This window comes from Leopardus geoffroyi, chromosome A3 (genome assembly GCF_018350155.1).
Source record: "Leopardus geoffroyi isolate Oge1 chromosome A3, O.geoffroyi_Oge1_pat1.0, whole genome shotgun sequence".
In the NCBI taxonomy this organism is placed as follows: Eukaryota; Metazoa; Chordata; class Mammalia; order Carnivora; family Felidae; genus Leopardus; species Leopardus geoffroyi.
In genome coordinates, this window is record NC_059336.1 from 108,669,342 (window position 1) to 108,691,192 (window position 21,851).

General features: G+C 34.7%; 1 protein-coding gene across 3 annotated transcripts in view; it reads left to right on the plus strand.

Annotated features, from left to right (window-relative positions):
* Positions 1-21,851, plus strand: part of SOS1 (SOS Ras/Rac guanine nucleotide exchange factor 1) — a 150,504-nt gene that overhangs the window by 99,038 nt on the left and 29,615 nt on the right. For 2 of the 3 annotated variants that reach the window (XM_045447065.1, XM_045447066.1), the window contains exons 9-15: positions 6,432-6,559; positions 7,323-7,978; positions 16,968-17,049; positions 17,895-18,017; positions 18,321-18,424; positions 19,609-19,831; positions 20,942-21,061. In XM_045447065.1, the coding sequence (XP_045303021.1) occupies positions 6,432-6,559; positions 7,323-7,978; positions 16,968-17,049; positions 17,895-18,017; positions 18,321-18,424; positions 19,609-19,831; positions 20,942-21,061 (1,436 nt within the window). The remainder of the gene's footprint in view (positions 1-6,431; positions 6,560-7,322; positions 7,979-16,967; positions 17,050-17,894; positions 18,018-18,320; positions 18,425-19,608; positions 19,832-20,941; positions 21,062-21,851) is intronic. The other variant, XM_045447067.1, reaches the window with a different exon arrangement.

A 21,851-nucleotide genomic window follows, 5' to 3' on the forward strand; every position in this document is an offset into this window, starting at 1 on the left:
TGTTTATTATCCAACTGTTTATTGAACAACTTTGCTTGTTTATTATGTAAGCACGTCAAATTCACTTTCTTCAAAACTCACTATCTTTTCCAGCAAAAGTACTCTTTCTGTGCTCACTCTCTCATGAGCAACCCCCACTATCCATCTTGCTCCTCAGTAGAAACCTGAGTGTCCTTGGGGCTTCAGTCAGTTAAGCCACGTTGGGGCAGTTCAGTCAGTTAAGTGTCCGACTTCGGCTCAGGTCATGATCTCACAGTTCTGGAGTTCAAACCCCGCACAGGCTCTGTGCTGACAGCTCAGAGCCTGGAGCCTGCTTCGGATTCTGTGTCTCCCTCTCCCTCAGCCCCTCCCCCACTCATACTTTGTGTCTGTCTCCCTCAAAAATAAATAAAAATTAAAAAAAAAAAAAAGAACCCGAGAGTCTTCAACTCTTCTCTCTCATTCTTTCTGTCACATCCATTTAGTCACCAAATAAGTCCTTTTTGTTCTTGAAAAGGATCTTCTTTTAGATTCATCTTTTCATTTCCTCTCAATACTCTGAAGGCCATGATCATCTTATCTCTATTATTGAAAGTCTCCCTTTAGTTTTGCCTTTTCCATCTCCCTTCCCTACACAATCTGCTCTTGAGGAGCTAAGTAAACCAAAGTCATCCTTCTAAATTGCAAATTTGATCATGTTAGTCACTAGCTTAAAACCTTTAATGGCTCCCCATTGCCGCAGGTTAATGTCCAAGTTCCTGATAAAGCCTGAGGTTGACCCATCACTTCTCTCCAACCTCTTTTCTTCCCACCCACCGGGCTCTACTCTTCAGCTAGTTTCTCTCAGTCCTGGTCCCTAAAAATCTCTCAATCACACATACTATTTCATCTGCCTATTTTAAATTCTTTTACCAATGTTTCCCCATTCTTATTCTTCAGTTCCTATAGTCATTTCCTTCTGGAACGCTTCTTCTTGCTGTATATTTCCAGAAGGCTATATTTCCTCCATTACATAACACTTTGTCATTCATTTCTCTTCTCTTTCATGCTTTAAGCCAACAGTAGGGACCAAATGGGCTTGCTCACCATCATATTTTCATTGCTATAAATATGGATGGTTAATTAAATATTTGCTAAATTAATTCCAGTTGGGACCTGATTGGCTTTGCCTTGTTGATCTGCCCTTTTGAGGTTTTTTTTCCACTCAGCTACTATTAATGTTCTAGTTTCTAAAAGACAAAAGACATCTACTTAATTATCTCCATAAAATTTGTGACTTTCCTGAAACATCTTTGAGAATATTGCTTTTATTTCCTAATAGTGACTTATAAGTCATGTTATAATTTATATTTTAAGATTTCATTTTTATATTTTCAACCACTGGCTAATTTTATAAAGATACTACTTTATTTAACTTACAACTGTAGAAGTATACATTTATGCCGTAAATTTATACTGTTTATTCCATGTATTATATGCAGCTTTGGTAATGATCATCTGCTCACTTGTCTTGGGGGAAAATGAGGGTTTCTTTAGGCTGATTAAGTAAAAGAAGATTACATTTTGTTAACATCATTAACATTACTTACTGGTTGAAATTTCATATATTATAATAGAGTTATTTGCATATATGAAACCACTAACTTAAAAAATAACTTTGAGGGGAAAGGAGGGAACTGGTTATGAAATGTACTTTCTTGGGGTCCCTGGGTGGTGCATTTGGTTAAGTGTCTGACTTCTGCTCAGGTCATGATCTCGTGTTTTGTGGGTTCAAGCCCCACATCAGGCTCTGTGCTGACAGCTCAGAGCCTGGAGCCTGCTTCAGATTCTGTGTCTCCCTCTCTCTCTGCCCCTGCCCCACTCTCACTCTGTCTCTCAAATATAAATGAAATTAAAAACAAAAAAAGTTTAAATTTAAAAACATATTTTTTAAGATTTTTTAAATGTTTATTTATTTTTGAGAGAGAGAACAAGCCAAGGGAAGAGCAGAGAGAGAGGGAGAGAGAAATTCCAAGCAGGCTCCACGCTTTTGGTGCAGAGCCCAACATGGGGCTCAAAGTGCCAAGCTGTGAGATCATGACCTGAGCCGAAACCAAGGGTCAGACGCTTAACCAAATAAGCCACCCAGGCATCCTGAAATGTACTTTCTGACTTAACAAGTAATATGAGCAATTGAAAGCTGAAGATAATCTCTAAATCTCATTTTAGTTAAGAATTTCATCTTTTTCACCCATAGCTTTTAGTTGTGCTGCTACTATAAAAGAATAGTTGAGGGTCATTGCCTTTCTTGTGCTCAGCCTTTAAAGGGATATTTAAGTTAAAGCATAGCAAAGAGTCGGGAGCAGTGGTTTAATTAGTTGGTTTCTGGATAATTTGGATAATATTCCATACATTTGTTAACAGGACTAGTAAATTAAATTTACTATTTGACCATATATTTTCCACTTTGTAATCTGTTCTTAGCGTCTCATCAAAGAGTATACAAGTAACCACTCCACAATCAAAATGTGATCCTCATCTTTGCTTGTGTTTTCCCACTCTGTGATAAACTCTCTATATACACGCAACATTTAAGACAAAGACAAATCTTTATTTTATGTCTCAAACCGTAGATAATTACATTTTTCTTGATTCTATATTTTGCCATCCTGTGCACTGCATGCAGTTCACCTATCTGAATGGGCTAGATCTTATTTGGTGAATATTTTCTAAATAGGTATTTCAAACTTATTTTGGTGTTTTGGTTAGTATATTGAAAAGCCCTTGAACTCAGGGTCAGAAATCCTGGGTCTTGCTTGCCTCTGCCATCAAGTAATGGCAGTTCCTTCATTTTAAATAATCTAGTGTTGGAAAAAGTAATTTCTAGAAATAAAAACATGAGTTCAAAGGGTTTTTTTTTTTTTTAACCAAAGGAAACCATTACATGTTTGTGAATTAGTTGGACTCCTATAAAATGCATCAGGTGTAACACTTTATTTTTTATATATAAACAATCTTCAGTTTTGTCTCCTTTTCCAGTTCACAGCTTCTTAAATTTAAACCCATTTAAACCCTGGAAACTTCCCAGGGTTTCCTTTGGACACGCAGTACCCCATATTGATTTCTGCCCCTTCACTTATTTCTAAAGGACCAAGAAAAAGTAATCACTGGTATAAGTGGATCCTTTCTTTTGAGAATATAAATTTTATCAACACTATAGAGCAATGAGTTTTCACTGTGCTTTGGAATATGATTCTGTGGATTATTTTAAATATAATCTCATATACAGCAATTTAACCTCAAGACTTGATAATTTTTAACTATTTAAACAGAACTGTATTTGTAAAATTAAATTGTTGCTGTTGCACAATGTTATTAAATAGGTACCCATGAAAAGCATGGTATTGAACATCACTTTGGTAAAAAGAGGATGCTGCTTTGTGGAGTCTTATTTACATACCGATTGCCACTGCTTTGTTTCTGTAGCAAAATAAGCCACCGCTTTGATGGTAGTTAACTTCAACTATTCTGCACCAATGCCCAGTTTAAGTCAGCTATGTTAAGCAAAAGTGCCTATAAGAAAGGTCATTTATTACATTGAAATTTATTTTAGATGCTTGACTAATGCTATGAAGGTAAAAATTACATTTAAAAATTACTTCATGGGGTGCCTGGGTAGCTCAGTCAGTTGAGTGGCCAACTCTTGGTTTTGGCTTGGATCATAGTCTCACAGTTCGTAAGTTTGGATCCCCACATAGGGCTCCGTGCTGACAATGTAGAAACTGCTTGGGATTCTCTCTCTCTCTCTCTCTCTCTCTCTCTCTGCTCTGCACACTCTCTCTCTCTCAAAATAAATAAACTTTAAAATCTTTTTAAAAAACTTAAAAATTACTTTATTAGTAAAGATTTATGGGTTTTGACATAGACTTTGGGTTTGTGGTTTTAGAATGTATTAACAATATTTTTGAGATACTGGTATATTCTGTATGTGAAATGCTATCGTTAAATGATAGATAAATGACCCAGAATCTTCAAACATTTATGGAATAGAAAACTAAATGCATGCCTAAATGCATTTGTTACTTTCATAGTTCTTTTTATGTATGTTAAAACTGTGTTTTGTATGACTTTAGGTTTGTTTGCCTGAATTAATAATACAAAAAATACCACAGGATAGAATATGAAGGACTCAATATTCTGTTCCCTGTTGGTGCCAACTCTTTAAAACTAAAAACTCTCCATGTGTCTTATTGTCTTGAATATCTGAGCAATTAAATTCTGAAACAACACAGTGAAATAGTTCTCATTTGTGGTGCTCTCATTATGCCATGTAGAATTCTGCCTCTTTTTCATGAACATTGCTTTCAGTGTGAGATTGCTGACTTGGAAGTAAAGGTTAACAGTAACATTTTATTTGTCTCCCAAAATTCTGCCATATGAGAGGTGAATAGTTTTAGAGTGATAGGGACGGAAGGTATTTTGAGAGATTACCCAAAGTCCAGCCTTCAGCTTACCAGTAATAGCCGTTAAGTAAAAATCTAGTAGCTGTCTTTCATGAACACTTGGCCATTGACTTCCTTTAATCTAGCTGGCCATAGTGAAGAACAATACTATGAGTAAGTGATATCTGAATATCTTCTGATATGTATAGATATATGCTATATGTGTATATTTTAAGTCTTTTATCCTTTGGGGGAAGAACCATTTTTTTGCCCTTTTTATCTGGGGGATTATTGTGAATAGATTTTTATTTTACTAACACAATTGAGAATATTTTTCTAAAATATTTTTTTCTGAATATTTTTCTAAAAAGTGTAGTTTGCACCTTTTAGTTGAAAGTATGGTGAGTTTTTAATAATGAATATAAGAAATTTGGATGATAAAAGCTGAGCATTAAATAGACTTTACAATACGGTATTTATAACTTATGGAATACTTGAGCATTTAAGGTATTTTAAGTAAATTATTTTTAGAAAAACGGTTTAGGGCTTTGAGTGAGAAATAAGTTTACTTTTCACAAATCATCAGAATGTGTGTATAGTCTTTAGCAGAAATGAAAAGGAATTTGTTGTTGATCTTTAAGGAATATCTTTCAAGAATGTAAAATCCTTAGAGTCATAATGAATAATTGCTCTCATTAAAAAGTAAACCTTTACAAGGTACTTTGAATATTTTGTGGTTTTATTTCTCCTGTCTTTTACTTTGTCATAAAGAGTAAATGTTCTTAAATATTGCATGAAAACTATTGGTAAATGCTATTTCTTAACTTTTTCTTTTTGGTAGCCAGAAGCAGGTTTATAAGTTTACTGAATTCTTGTTACTTATTGTAACTGATACCTTGCTCAGTTAACTGCTTGCTTCAATTATAGCCACCTGTTGTATTGATAACTGGTAGTAATTGATGACTCAATCCTTATTAATTAAGCACAGACTTTTGCCACCAGTAGAAAATGTGCTTGGGTTTCACTAATAGTTACATTTCTAGTTTTACTCATAATCTTAACGTGTGAATACTGACAAAATTCTTCATGATACCAATATTAATTCTATAGAACTACAAAGAAAACAACTTATACTGTACATTACCATTTACACAGTGCTTTGATTTTTAATAAGAATCCCATTAAATAGGCACCTGGGTGGCTCAGTTAGTTGAGCGTCTAACTCTTGGTTTCGGCTCAGGTCATGATCTGACGGTTTTGTGAGTTCAAGGCCTGCGTTGGGCTCTGCGCTGACAGTGTGGAGCCTGCTTAGGATTCTCTCTCTCCCTCCCTCCCTTTCTCTCTCTCTCTGTCCCTCCGCAACTCACACTGTCTCTGTGTCTCTCAAAATAAATAAATAAACTTTAAAAAGAGAGAGAGAGAACCCCATTAAGTAGGCAGGGCAAGATTTTTATAAAGCTTCATTTAATAGTTGGGAAAAGTGAGACTCAGAAGTCAAATAATCTGCCCCAAAGTCACACAGCAGTAGAGTCAAAATTTGGTCCTAGGTTTTGTGTCTTCAAGTTCCTCTCCACCATATTGCATCCTCCTGTGTGTATTTATCTTCCTAATCATCCTGTTGCTACAGCAGCCGTGTTGGAATCAGAAACCTAAGACCAGATTCCATACTTCAGAAAACCTCATCTATGTGCTTGCTGCTGTGCAAATCCTGTGCTGGTTAAGAAGACACTTTATGTCCCTCATTTCTTTTCAGGAATAGTCACCTGAGAAACTGCACATTATTGCCTGTCACAAGGTGTGACATCTCTTAACACTGCTTCTACTGTTTTTTTTTTTTTTTTAATGTGGAAAACTTGGTTGCATGTTGATATAGAAAGTAATACATAAAGAAGAAAACGCTTTTTTAAAAGAATGCATTTTATGACACATTTACAAGTTGCATTGTGATAGAAAGAGTTGAATCGATGTTATCTTTATTCTTTTTGTCCCAAACTGTCCTACTGGTTCAGATTTGTCATTTTGACTTTGCAGCAGTTAGAAGAAAAGAGTGAAGATCAAGAAGACAAGGAATGTTTGAAACAAGCAATAACAGCTTTGCTTAATGTTCAGAGTGGTATGGAAAAAATATGTTCTAAAAGTCTTGCAAAACGAAGACTGAGGTGAATATTTTTACTTTTTTAATAATCCTCCTTTTCACCCTGAATATTTTGGTATAGATTCAGGGATCTCAGTTCCCTCGTCAGTAAACAATGAAGAAAATAGTTTTAGTGACAAGCTTGGTCTTTCAGAGGAAGTGACATCAAAGCCAAGAGAATTTGTTATTGTTTGAAAAACCTTTCATATTTGTGCATTTTCCTTGCATACTCCCAGACAAGACCTCCTGAGAGCCAACTGGTAAGCTAAAGGAGAGAGAGAGAAAAATGTCTTGCGTAGATTTATGTCAACATCACCGTTCTGTGAAAGTAAAATTCGTAGTGTCCTTTATTTAGGGGTTATGTAACTTGAGGTATTAATTCAGATACATTGCTTCCAGTTTCCTCATTATAATCTGTGCATGATTTTTAGCTTTAGCTCTTATCCACTTAAACATTTTTAAATAATTTTTTAAGTCTCTTCTTCTTTTCACTGTATGGAGCTACTTTTTAATATTTGTCATTCTAAATAGTAGCCAAGGTAGAAGTAATCATTCCGTAGCTGGATTTATAGAGTAGAATTTTGTCAGTAGTCACTAAAAAAAGTCTCTACTGTGTTGCTTTGGTTTCTAAATGGTACAGTTTTGTATCACTAATATATGTGGAGAATTAGTGAACACTTTGTCAGTGCAACTTTTTTTTAAATGTTCTCTTATTACTGTCCTTTATTTATGTGAATTCTAGGTTGCCTGTTATCTGTGCACTAATACTGTTTTTCCCTTTATCCCAGTGAATCTGCATGTCGGTTTTATAGTCAGCAAATGAAGGGGAAACAACTAGCAATCAAGAAAATGAACGAGATTCAGAAGAATATTGATGGTTGGGAGGGAAAAGACATTGGACAGTGTTGCAATGAATTTATAATGGAAGGAACTCTTACACGTGTAGGAGCCAAGCATGAGAGACACATATTTCTCTTTGATGGCTTAATGATTTGCTGTAAATCAAATCATGGGCAGCCAAGACTTCCTGGTGCTAGCAATGCAGAGTATCGTCTGAAAGAAAAGTTTTTCATGAGAAAGGTACAAATTAATGACAAAGATGACACCAGTGAGTACAAGCATGCTTTTGAAATAATTTTAAAAGATGAAAATAGTGTTATATTTTCTGCCAAGTCAGCTGAAGAGAAAAACAATTGGATGGCAGCACTGATATCTCTCCAGTACCGGAGCACACTGGAAAGGATGCTTGACGTGACGATGCTACAGGAAGAGAAGGAGGAGCAGATGAGGCTCCCTAGTGCTGATGTTTATCGATTTGCAGAGCCTGACTCCGAAGAGAATATAATATTTGAAGAGAACACACAGCCCAAGGCTGGAATTCCAATTATCAAAGCAGGAACTGTTATTAAACTTATTGAGAGGCTCACGTACCATATGTACGCAGGTAAGAAATGTAATTGAGTTGCCTGTCACTTGTGTTTTGCTGCTTACAGCTGAGATTCTTTGCTGCACAGGTCACTGTGCCTAAAATAGAAAGCAGACTAACAACAAAGGATGATCTCTGCATTATCCCAGTTCATTTTCCTTTGCCTAAAAAACACTGCCATTTATACTTTGTCTACCACATTTACATATTATTTTGTAGCTTTATAACCACGATTGCAAATGAGAAAATAAAATCACTTGGCTAAATTTTCCCAGTTAGTGGCAGTAACAAGACTAAAAGTACTGAGAAATCATCATCGTTAGGGTCTAAAAAACTTTTTCACATAACCTTTACCACTTGTTGTTTTCTTTTGTCTGTTTCCATTACTGAGATGATAAAGTCAGTAAAAATTTTATATATGTTCATCATCAAAATTGTGCTGGTAGTACAAATATACACAGCATTGGGTTTTCTTCATTTCCATTCCTAAGACTTAATTAAATTTAGCAATCCTGAGAGTCATGTAAGTTTTCAATATTTTTTGCATTTTACAACCGATGTTATTTAAAAAAAAAAAAAAAGTCCATCTTAGTAGGGCAGTTTTTTAAGGACGAACATGTCCAAACTACCTAGGAAGATTGGTAGAGGCTGAATCAAATATGATGTTTGAGAGTCAGGGAACAAATGTGATGACTTTTTTTTTAAGTAATTTTATTTCTTCTAATAAAGTAACCAATGATAATCCAATATTCTTCGACCTTCAGTAGAAAGCTTGGTAATTGTAAACTACTGTAGCGTATGGTATAGTGGAAATCTGGATTTATGTCGTCACTCTGTCACAGCTCCTCACCATCCCAGAACCTTAGTTCACCTCAAAAATCAACATCACAACAGTTACCTTCAAATGCTGTCGGAAAGAATAAATGAACTGCTAAAGGTGAAAGCTCTTTGTAAATATAAATGTAAACTTACTTTCAAAGAATGTTTTTATTACAAAGACCTATAAACTGAAATGTAACTCTTAGAACATGAGTGTTATTCTTAAATAGTTGAATGAGAAAGTTAACCTCCATCCCTATACTTGTTGCTTAAATATATTCCTGTCTCTAGGAGGTGTGCGTTTCTGAGGGAGATGTGTTTCTGGTTTTGGTTTGTTTTTTTCATCGTTGATGTTTTTCATTGTTTAAAGTCCTATAAATGGGTTCTCAGTTCTCTCTGGAAACTGCTCTGGCACCAATTAAACTTTTAAAGATACCCATTAACTACTCGACTGTAACAAAGATGACTAGCATTCAATAACGTTAATCTTTTCAGTTTATTAAATGGCCACTTAACTACTTAAGTGGCCTGACAACCATATCAGGGCCACCTTGCAAAAAAGTAAAATTAAATTAGAATATTTTTAGCAGTGATATCAAACACTTTTATAAACATAATGTTTCATCGTGTCCACATGTCTCTGGGATAAATAAGCCAGAGTTTTGTTTTCTTTGTAATTTTTATTTGGCCTCTAATTGGTAGTTCTCTTGCTAGCCTTTTCCATAGTAAGATATTAGTGCTTTCCATAGGCCATTAAAAGCAGTTTGGGTTCTCTAAACAGACTGCATTTGGTAGTAGCAGTCAGTAGCTGAAACACATTGAAGATGGCGAAATAAGACTAGTCTGGGGTTCCAGTTTTACTACTGATTTTTTGCCTAGAAACTGCCACACTCCATGCACCCATTTTACTGACTCAAAAAAAAAAAAAAAAAAAAAAGTCAAAGCACAGGAAAGTTAAATAAGCTGCCTAAGATTTTACATGAAAAAGAAATAGGTTATTCTGGCACCTTTTTTTTTTACCTATAAAACATTCTGAGAGGTGCAATTTTCAGTAATTATTATGACCAGCTTATTTCATGATTTTCAACCTCTGTATTCTTCTTTAAGACCTAGAATACAACTACCAAAATGTTTCATTAAATTACTCAAAATTTGTGGTTGCGAAACACTTATTTCTTTGCTTTTTAAGGAATTTTTAAGGTTACACAAAGCTTAAATTGCTCTTCTTGCCACATTATTCTGATTTTTTTAAGTGTCTTGAAAGAGTCATTGATTTATTTAACATAAGTATTCTAAGCTATTCATCATTTTATTTTAAATACCTGTGTTTTGAGCTCTTAAACTGTTTAGCGTAAAATTGATCCTTAGATTTTTATCTGTGTGGGACCAAAGCTTTACTGATTTTTTTTTTTTTTTTTCTTGTAGAACAGTATTAGTGGAAAGTGCTAAGGAGACTTACCTAATGTTTACTGTCACGTCAGTGGGATCTGAGTTGGAAACCATTTTCAAATTCCCAATTTTTAAATGTAATTGTTTCTGTAAAACTTGATTGTTAATGATAAAAATTGTTTTTAAACTGTCTGCTGAATTTCACAGAACTTACGATTATTAGTAAGCAGTTGCAGAACTACAATTAAATATTTTCTGGGGAACTGTGTGCCTTTTACTTATTTTCCGAACAAGGATACTTTAAGATGTGAATGAGCATAGCCGATGGTTTTTCTGCATCTTGGCTGTGTTTTCTCCTTAACGTGCACAACACTGGCCAAGTCTGCAGACGCAGTACATGTGCCACGGTTTCTTATTCGTCACTCTAGGTAGTTGCATTCATTTATATTAACTTCTAGCTTTTGAGTAGAATAGTATTTTTCAGTGTTTTACTTCTAGCTAATATAAAACACTGAAATTTCCAAATTTATAGAAGTTTGCAAAGTTAAGTGTGTTCGCATTTAAATTGACAAGACTGTTTTACTTTTTTAAAAAGTCAAAATTTTGAAAAAAAAATTCCTTTTATTAATATCTTGAGGAATAAAATGCCAGTGTTGGTTTTGGAAGTGTTGTGGCCGAGTTTTTTGACATTTTTCTTTTCTATCTTCTTTTGAAGCTTAATTGAATATTTTAACATATGTGACTAAAGTGCATGACTGGTGTAACCAGAATCCACAAGCAGTTTTCATGAGCTGTGATTTACAGTACACACAGCTTAGTATTAATTCCTAGCTTATTTGGGCTCTTCTGGACGGGGTCTCACTGAACGTGTTACAGGCAACGTGGGATGTGTTTCTGATAGACCATCTATGAACTCATAAAACATGAAAGCAGTTAATTTTTTAAGGTCTTTTCCAGCCCAAATGTACTTTGAGTCCTCACTACCATAATAACAGATCAAGTTGCCATTTGTTTTTAGAATTATTCATCTGCTCTTTTTGGTTTGTTTGTCTCAGTTGGTTGGTTAGATATGTTTATTGGAGGACACACAATGCAAGTTGGGCTGAAACAAAGGCTAAAATTTAACTTGCACATTTTTATTATATTGTACAGAATTATAATAAAAGACAATGGCTATAATTAAGAAAACTTAATATCTGATAAGCACCACTTACACACATTTTTTAGGTTATGGGTTGGTCAGAAACCTAAAAAAAAAGAAAAAAAAAGAAAGAAAAGAAAAAGAAAAACTGGCTTAACCTTACTTCAGACTTTACTGTGGCTTCAACCAACCTGATCCCTCAAGTGTTTTTAACAATAATGTTCAAACAGCGCTATAGATTTGTAGTGTTAGACCAGATTACCAATCCCTGAATTTAGAGACAAAAACCCAAGGCCCCTGAAAATTATATGATTTGCCAGAAATTATTATATCATCAATTAATTGCAGAGCAAGGACTAAAATTTAGGTTTCTTTTCTTAATAGACTATGCTTTCCACCATGTTATAGTGACTCATCCAAGGCAAATTTTTCTTCATGATTAAAATATAACATAATTTTTACTATGTGTATCAAATAATAAAAATACAGGGAATTTCTTGCTTGGTTTGAATTTCCAGTAGTATAAATGGCTTGTTCATCATTGGGCACACACAAGTTTACTATGAAGACTTTAGCAGAGTAATTTTTTTCTCTTATTGAAATAGGTAATAAACTCTGACTATCGATAAACTTCCATTTTAATGCATAGACTTTAGTATATAGTTAGATACTGGGCATCATCATTTTAGTTTTTAGCAAAATCCAGTCATTAGTCTACTGGTGTTGTGTGCTCTGTAAAGAAAAGCTTTCTGGGAGAAAAACTTAATTTAGGTTAATTACAAAATGCTTAACTGTTGCTCAGAAGATTGCCACAGGGTCTTATGTGGAATCTGATTTATACTTGTCTCTCAGATGCAATATTTCTGGACATCGAGTAAGTCACTGGCTACATCAGAACTTTGGAATTCATTTCAAATGCCGTGGGGCGTGGGAGCATTATCCACCTAGGGCATTCTGAATCTGGCAAGAATGGGAAGAGACTTTCTTCCTTACCTACCTTAAGAAAGCACAGAGCAATGTACATAAAGAAGCAACGATGAGAGGAGGACTTTTACTTCTGTTTCTAAAGTACAAATTAATTATTGAGACTTTCAACAGCATGAGTAAAGAGATGTGTGGTAATGGTGTGTGTGGTTTGATCGTCTTGTTTTAGAGAAATGAGGTAACCTTGAAATAGGGAAAATTTAGAACTGACATTACATGGAAATAAAAGCTTTTCATGTTTGAAGTGTGGGAAAAAGGTGTTTCCCATGCATGATGAACTTCTCTTTTCTAGAAAATGGTGTTGAAAAAACTAAGGCTGTTGATATTTTTCTTTAAAGTATTTACTGGTATTTTATGCCCTTCTAGAAAATCCTCAAAAACCTAAATTAGATTTCTTTTGCATTCATGGCCTATATAAGTTCAGTTTGGGTGTCTTAACTTTAAAAAAAAAAAAATCTCTTGAACGATTTTTGATCTATAGGGCAGTACTGTTCTATTTTTAAACTCTCTGATAACTTTTTTAAAGTGTTTGTGCGTCAGCATAGCGTCTGTTTCCTTTTTTAAGGAATTCAAGAGTGATTGTTTATAAATCCTTGTTGAGGAGCTTATTGTTTCTGGTGGCTTTTTAAATGGCTGTATTAGAGGGAGAATTATCACATGAACAGACATCCTGATTAACAGTGTTTCACTACGGTGGTGGGGGAAGGGGCGTTCTTTACATAAATAGCTCCATAGAACAAATATTTCATAAATTTCATTGACCTTACCAAATAAAATGTCAAGTGTCAATCAAAATAGGTACCTAAGAAAAAAAGGATTGGATTATCACCTCAACTTTATTAGGTTATATTCTGAACATTAACGTAGGATAGTATATTCTGAGTTCCTAAGATTCTGATGAATTGTGCAATGAAGTATTATCAAAGGATAGTTTTCGAGTTGGGGAGACAAGGCAGCTAGAAGACCAGCAGAAAATAGTCCCTGCAGCTTGTGTTTGAAACAACCTGGACCTAGCCCAGGAATCTGCTGGTACAGCCGGCAGGCGTTTGCATGGCAAGCTGCATCGAGGGAAGGAAGCAGACCAGCTAGTGAGCCTGGTGGAAATCTTACTGCAGGGATAGGAGGATCTAGTAGAAGACAACGTTACATAAAATGATTGAAGAAGAAAAACCACAAGGAAGTTTGCATCATCACTCACACTGAAATCCATTTGGGATTATGTTTGAGAAAGAGGCTTCTGGAATTTACATCCACAGTCAAGTGATAGACAAAGAGACTATCAAAATAGCCAATTTTCGTGTTCTCCACAAGTATTTGCACTTAGGTTTTAAAACCAAAGCAGGCCTGGCTTTTGTATGTTCATGCATTTGCCTTCCAGCTGTCTATGCAACACCGTTTTATAACATAGGTGGGCAGAGGCCCCTCCACAGCCGGCAGAGCCAGCCTAAGACTTAGCTTTGATGGTTGCCTGTACTCTGAGTTCTCACAAAAGTACACAGCCTGTCCTTATTGAGGAGTATTTTTAAGATATTGAATTATCTGAGTCCTTTACATCATCTGTAAGATCACGGTTTCTAGGGGTTAGTGTGACATAGTACATGTTGGAATCACCTAAGTGGGGAAATTGATAGAGGTAAAAATAGCTTCTGGACTATCTACCCTTCTTTCATGTAAAGTTTCAAGTACAGGTGTTATGTCCTCTCCATAGAAGTTTTTCACTCATTAGCAATTTTGCACTGCTTTAGACTAAAAATGGATTCTACAAATTATACAATCCTGGGAATATATGCAGCCTTTCAGATATTTTTCGAAAGTACTTAAACTTTTGCCAAATTTTTTTGGTTTATTTTTAGCTTCTGCTGGTTTTTGTTTGTTTTGTTTCGTTTTGGCAAGACTGCTTTTACTTCTGATGAAGCTAAAAAACAACTTAAACTTGAGTCACTTTAGAATGTAGTACAACAGTGACGATTGTGGGAGTGTTTATCTCACTGCCCGCTTCAGAAACTCCTTTTCTGAAGACTGTACAGGAAGGCACAGCAGCTACTTCCTAAAATCTGGAAGAAGGCTTAACAAGAATTACAGAATCACAATTAGACTGCTGATTTTTCAGTGATTCTCCTAGTGCCTTAAACCAAGATTAGCAGAGTACAGCTATATTCTAAATTAATCATTTATGTAAGTTTTCTATAATGATTACATAACTCATGGAACCATTCTTTATATTTATATGTCACAGCTGCGGAAACCTTAAAGGATCCTTTAATCCAGCGAGGTTATGTGTGACACAGTAGAAAAAGGCATAAAACTAGAAATCGCACAATCTAGACTCTCTGCCATTCTACTGTGTAACCTTGGATGAGTCTTAGCTACTTCTCTCATATGTAGAAAGGGAAAACAACAGCCCCACTCACTTCACAGAAGTCATATGGAATAAATTAATGTGAATGCTCTTTGCGAACGTTACATAACAGATATCAGGAATTGATTTGATCCCCGTGTGACTGATGTGGCACCAACGCCTAGCATGACTTTCCCAGCATTGTCATCAGTTACTCAAGTACTGAAATGACCAGAAGTTTTGGTAGAAGATGAGAAGGCAATTTTAAAGTAGTTTGCCTTTAAAAATAGGCAATTTTCTTAAAAAACAATTCATCTAGAACTTGCTTTTGTTCTGTTTTTCAACTTAAAAGTACCTTTGATATCCCACAACTTTTTAACCTAACTCAGTTGGCATCTGAGAAGAAATGGATCTGAATATTAATTTTAGGCTTTTAGACCAAAATAAATTTTTTTTTAAATTTTTTAAAAAGGAGGGGTCAGCCTGAATTTAGAACACAGCTCAGGGATTCTAGGAACACTCTTTTGTACCATGTGTCTGGGCTCTCTCTCCATTAGAGACAGCTCAGCATCTCTATAGTGGCCACTGCTTTGGATTCCTAAACATAGGATGTTTTGAGTAGCCTCACCTTACAAATAGATTTGCAGAACAGGAAGTAGATTCTTGAAAGGGAGGATTGTGATGAAACCGATATAAATCTCTGTTTTAAAATCTTGTACAGCCTTCTGTTTTAAAATCTTTTCTTCTGGATGAGACATTAGTCTTTAACGTTTGAGGAACTCTGTAACTGAAGACAAACAATAAGATACCAACAGAGAGGAAATTACTAAAGGATTGTATATATTTAAATTACCTTTATCAGTAACCCACTGTAGACTTGGAAAGCAAAGGAGAAGAGGGACATTTAAAACCAGTATGTTTTTATTCTGTAAATTTTCTTTAATTTATAAAAGCATTATAAATTCAAGGTTGTCTGATATTTAAATCAGTTCATTATCTTGATGACCACATTTACCAATAGATTAGAAATAGACTTCTATTTTTATGATAAATCCATTCATTTGCTTTGCTGGGGGAGTTAATATATTTTCATTATTTTATGTTAAGGCTAAATTTAGAGTGGTTCTTAATCAGACGGAATCAGCCTAAGTAGAAATTTTCCACACAAATGAACTCTGAATCTTAGTAAATCCTATCTGAATAAAAGATATTGTACTTAGAAAGGATCCACAAAGGTACTCACTATTCTCAATGAATTTATCATTAAATTAGAGCTTACCGGTCCGTAATGTAAAATAGGAAAAGGATCTTCCCAATAGAAAAGTTAATGAATTCTCCCCTCCCTCTTTTTGAAGACTTACAACTAAATGTGGACATTGATGAAATTTGAGTTATAGAAGTGCGTGATTTTTTTTTTTTCCATTGTGGGAAGATGTCTCTCCCCCTCTTTACACAGAAGATGACAGACCAGGTCTCTTGTGCTGATGACAGCAGCCTTTCTCCACAATTTGGGAGAATACTGTCAAGGAGAGACTGGAGTAGGCCAGGCCTGGGGAAGTGATGACATTCAGTCAGCCTCCTGATTTACTTCATGGAGATGTGAATGAAAAGTAGGTCCTCTCTTGGAAGGGGCTGGAGACCCCTGCTCGTATGATGAAACTCTTATTGTGACTACTTGAAATAAAAGGGATTAAGTTGTGAATAGAACCAAATCAACATTCTCACACATTTAAGAGTTTTAATAACTTACAGGTATGTGTAAGCTTCTTTTAGCAGCTTTAATTAAAACCTCTAGCAAATCATTTAGAAAGTGTATTTAGCTTAATCTAGAACATTGTAGTATCCAGTTTCTAGTCGTATGCTCTGTTAATGTGATTTAAAGAAATCTAGATAACTGATCCTAGGTAAACAGTCTGGATGTCAGAAGAAGTACTGGGCTATTGCTGTGGCCTTTCTCTTTCTCTTTGTCTTTCTCAAGAGAAAGAAGCCAACCAGAGATGCTCTAAGATCCAGGTGGGGAGCTTGTGTTGCGTGCTCTTTGCCTTTCTTCCTTTTGCATTCCTGCAGCCGATGAGGAGTTTCAGTTCAGCTAGTCACAGTGTACAGATGTCAAGAAATAAGCTGTTACAAAATCCTAGTATCAATGGTTTTGCCACTAATTTAGGAAGTGCTCAAGCTAGCAGTTTGTTATAAAGTCCAAAGCATTCTATGTGGTCAAAACATTTTGGGAATTTCAGAACTGACTGTTTTTCATCTCTCTTGAAAATGTTTTAATAATAGCTTTAATCATTCTGAATCAAAGATTTTAATAAGATATTTTTCCTTTTTCTTCTTAGATCCCAATTTTGTTCGGACATTTCTTACAACATACAGATCCTTTTGTAAACCTCAAGAACTACTGAGTCTTATAATAGAAAGGTCTGTTAATGTAAAATGTGTAAATTCTTTTTTTTTTTTTAAAGAGAGTGAGCTAAGATCCTACATGTCTCTCAGAAATAAATTGTATGAGCTTTAAATTGTAGTTCGTGAGTACTTTTTTAAGAAATAAAATCTCTTAGATGACCATTTATTTTATAATAATCTTGTGGTTTTCATTTATTAAAGTATAAAAATAAGCATTCTTTTTTATATGGTAACTATGAAATTGCATATTTATGGGATTAGTCAAGTTAAGGAACTATATAAAAATGTATATTTTAGACTCTGGATTTTGGACTTTTATATAGTTTTATTATATAGTTAAAGAACTATATAAAAAATGTATATTTTAGACATCTAAATCTTGATGATTTAGATGTTCTAAACAGAATTTTTCAAATATACCGCATGTTGAATACAATGGAGCTTGTCAGTGAACAAATTACATTATATAATCGAGAAGTGTTTCAGCCACTCAGAGAGCAGTCTACTTTTTAAGGATTACCCTTAAGGGTAAAGTTTTATGTTAGCTGATTGAGTGATTACACAGCCAAAAATAAACATCAGTCCCATAACTTTATAATCACATCTATTTTTAGACTTTGCATGTATTCTTTATTCTTAACTATGTTTCTAGGTTTGTTTTTGTTGTCAATTATTAATTTCTTTTTTAGAAATTAAGATCAGTAGAAGTCTTACTTATTTTCACCGATGTGTGTGTATGTCTTTAGTAATTTTTTACAGCGCTCTCTTGATTGTGCTGACTGGTGAAAAGGTTTGTAGTTTTCTATTTGAATAACTTGATATTATTAGTATTTTCATTAGTTTGTTCTCTTTTATGTTAGGTTTGAAATTCCAGAGCCTGAGCCAACAGAAGCTGATCGCATAGCTATAGAGAATGGAGATCAACCCTTGAGTGCAGAACTAAAAAGGTTTAGGAAAGAATACATACAGCCTGTACAACTGCGGTAAGCAGTAATTAAATAACTGAAGGCATTAAGTCTGTACTGAATTTTTGTTCCAGAGTTGACATAAATAAGGATCTTTCCCAAGCAAGGAGAAGGTAACAAGTAAAATGAGTGAAGTAGAAAGCAATTATCAGAAATTATCGTATAAGTCTTAATTAACATAGAATTTTGAAAGTAGTCAGCCACTTATAAAATTATTTAATTTGGTAAGAATTACTGTTTTAATTTATGTGATTCATTGTGATAAACATTTATGCCTGAGTTCCCATGTAATTCAGTTATTCTTCTTTGTTAATGCCATAGAGTATTAAATGTATGTCGGCATTGGGTAGAGCACCATTTCTATGATTTTGAAAGAGACGCAGATCTTTTGCAGCGAATGGAAGAGTTTATTGGAACAGTAAGAGGTATGGTTTTTTTAAGTGCCTGGTTTCATATGTAATAAAAGTACCTTTTGGTGACTCTCAGTTGATGTCATTGTTCAGTGTTGTTAAGAGTTGTTTATAAGTGGCAGCATAACCATTTGAAAAAGTTAAAAATTTTCACCAAACAACATTTTGACCTACAAATTGCTCAATAATCACCCTGCTGACCCAGTGTATTTGCATTTAGTAAATCCACTTACTGATCATTTTGGAATTGGACAGAAAAAGTCTCGATTTATTCTGTCTTTCCACTTATCTGAAGGTCTGTGTCCCAGAAGACAATTAGGAAGCGGTGTGCCATTGTAACACCACTGATGGAAACTGACGAGGCCCCAGTTAGGTGAACGGTTAGGAAACTGACTACACCCAGTTAGGTGTTATCAGAGAGGCAGCAGAGCAGACTGAACCGAGAGCCAAGAAGCGAGAGTTCTCTTCTGAACACTGCCACTCACCAGATACAGGACTTTGGGCCAAGCCACTTTGATTCTTTAGACTTGGGTTTCCTCATCAGTAACATAAGGAGTAAGGCTTGATGTTTCCAAAGTCTCCCCTCTAGTTTTAAGGATTCTGTGATCGTATAGGTCTAAGAATGACCTAGACAAACTTGTTTCTAATTGCCCTTGTGCACTCTAAAGGAGAATCAGAAAGTAAAGAGTTAAATAATAGTACTTTCATGCATAATACAAAACAAAGCCACATCAAAAACTCGCACGAAAATGAAGGCATGGATCCTCTGGTACTGTTTGGTTTATAAAATGCAACATTAATAAGATTAATAGTGACTATGAATTGTCTGTACTTCTAAATCTCATGTGTGTAAGATCTATCTTATGGAGAATTATAAAATAATATTTTGAACTGACATTCAGAAGAGTAAAGGTGAAAAATGTCTATGAATAAATTACTTTCTAATTTTATTTAGAAGGGATGTAGAAGAATATATACCAGACTATTAACAGCAGTTACCCATGTGAAGAAGAATGAGATTAGGACAGGGAACAGGGAATGGTAAAGAGGAACTTCCATTTTTTTTTATTTTGATCATTTGAACCTTGTAATAGCAAATATGTATTCAACTATCACTTGTATGATTTTTAAATATTTTTAAAAAATAAAATATTGAGTAAAAAGTATTTAAATGTTATTTAAAATGTAATGTATTTCAGGTAAAGCAATGAAAAAATGGGTTGAATCCATCACTAAAATAATCCAAAGGAAAAAAATTGCAAGAGACAATGGACCAGGTCATAATATTACATTTCAGAGTTCACCTCCCACAGTTGAGTGGCATATAAGCAGGCCTGGGCACATAGAGACTTTTGACCTGCTCACCTTACACCCAATAGAAATTGCTCGACAACTCACTTTACTTGAATCAGATCTATATCGGTATGTAATTTGACATTCAAGCTGAAAAATCATTTCCAAGGAGTTGATTTTTTAAATGAAATACTGTTTTCTGCCTTATAGGAATGTTATAAGACCTAAGTGAGCTAGTATATGAAGGGGAGTAGTAATAAAGCCTGATGTATAGAAGGCCACCTCTTCTCTCACTCGTACCTGGTAAAGCTGAGTGCAGCGTGTGACTTTACCAGTCGCTGGCTGGGTATGCTTGGGCAACTTTAACCTTCATGTGAAACTTTTATCCCTTTGTCCCTTAGCTTCCTCAAGGTTAAAATGGAGCTAATAATGGTACCTATTCTTGGGGCTGTTGTGAGATTGAAAACAGTCAATATATAACATACAGTGCTTAGCCCAGCACAGAGTAAGGGCTCAGTAAGTTAGCTACTGCCCTTGTAGTTGTAAACTTAAGTCATGGCCCGTCACAGCCTTTTTTAGTTTTTCTACATTGATGTAACTACTGTCTCAAAAAGTGTCTGTTTTTGCTTGTTTGTTTGTTTTAAATGGGGACTAGTTAGGATTGCAAACTTTTGAAATAACTAAATGAAAAAAAAAAGGAACTAAATTTATAGATCTCCTCCCACCCCAAAGATCATCACTATTCCCAAAAACCAATATTAGAATCTATTTTATTTCCCTTTATTTACCAAAAGGTGGTAGGGTTTCCCTCCCTCCTTTAGAAGAAAAAAAAGATTTCTGAATTACAGTGATTACTATATCCTCATTGAACTGATTATTATAACAGGTATCATTATTTAAAAGAACAATCCCTGATTACATTGTCACCCTAATTTGTTAAATAATCTTTGTTAAGTGCTAGGAAAGATACTATGAAAAAATCTCAATGTTGCCCAAAGCAAAATGCTACTATAAAGCAATAATAAAAGTACACAAATATATGCATAAAAATATTTTTTTAATCTATAGAAAAATACACATAATTATAATTAGTTGTGATATGTTGTTTTCATAAACCTTTCTATTGGCGTAAAAACAAAAGGTTTATATGGGAGTTTAGTTTTATTTATCTCATTTACTTAGTAAAACAGTATGCTACAGGGAAAAGGATCATGGAGAATTATGTCTTGATGATTTCAGAGCTGTACAGCCATCAGAATTAGTTGGAAGCGTGTGGACAAAAGAAGACAAAGAAATTAATTCTCCTAATCTCCTAAAAATGATCCGGCACACCACTAACCTCACTCTGTGGTTTGAGAAGTAAGTGTTACTGACACTCTCGCATTTCGGAGCAGTCAGCTATTATGATTTTAAATGCAATTCTATTTTTATATGTCTTGCGTCCTTTTTTTGTTCTCTGTCCCTCCTTCCTTTTGCACTGAGTGAATACTTTCCTAATGTAGCATTTTTATTTCATTAATGATTTTTTTCATTATATCTTTTGGGGGGTTTTTTAGTGAATGCTTTAAGGTTTACCATAGACAGCTTATCAGAATCCACTTCAGATTTCTACTAGCTTAATCCCAGTGATAGAAATGTTCCTCCTGTATAGCTCTGTTCCCTGTCTTCCTTTTTTCTGGCACTACTGTCATACATATTACATATAATTAATGATGCAAATCTAACAATACATGTAGCAATTATTGCTTTCCCCTTTGTTATTTTCTTAGCCCATTACAGCTTTGCTCTTCCCCACCTCCTTTGTCTGGTTGCTGGCAATTTATTCTATATGTGTATCTTACAGGCCCAACAATACGTTACATTCACATTATTTTATACAGTTGCTTTTTAAATCAGTTAAGAGAAGCAATGAGAAAAAAACAGGCATTTATCCTGTCTCCTATAATCGCATAATTACTTTTACCGCCGCTCTTTGTTTTCGTGGACTGGTGTTAGCATCTGGGGTTCTTTGCTTTCAGCCTGAAGAACTTCCATTACTATCTCTCGTACGGTGGGTTTGCTAGCAACAAATTCTCTCCGTTTCTGTTCACCTGGGAAAGTCTTTATTTTGCCTTCGTTTTTGAACAACAGCTCTGTCTCCAAGTTAATT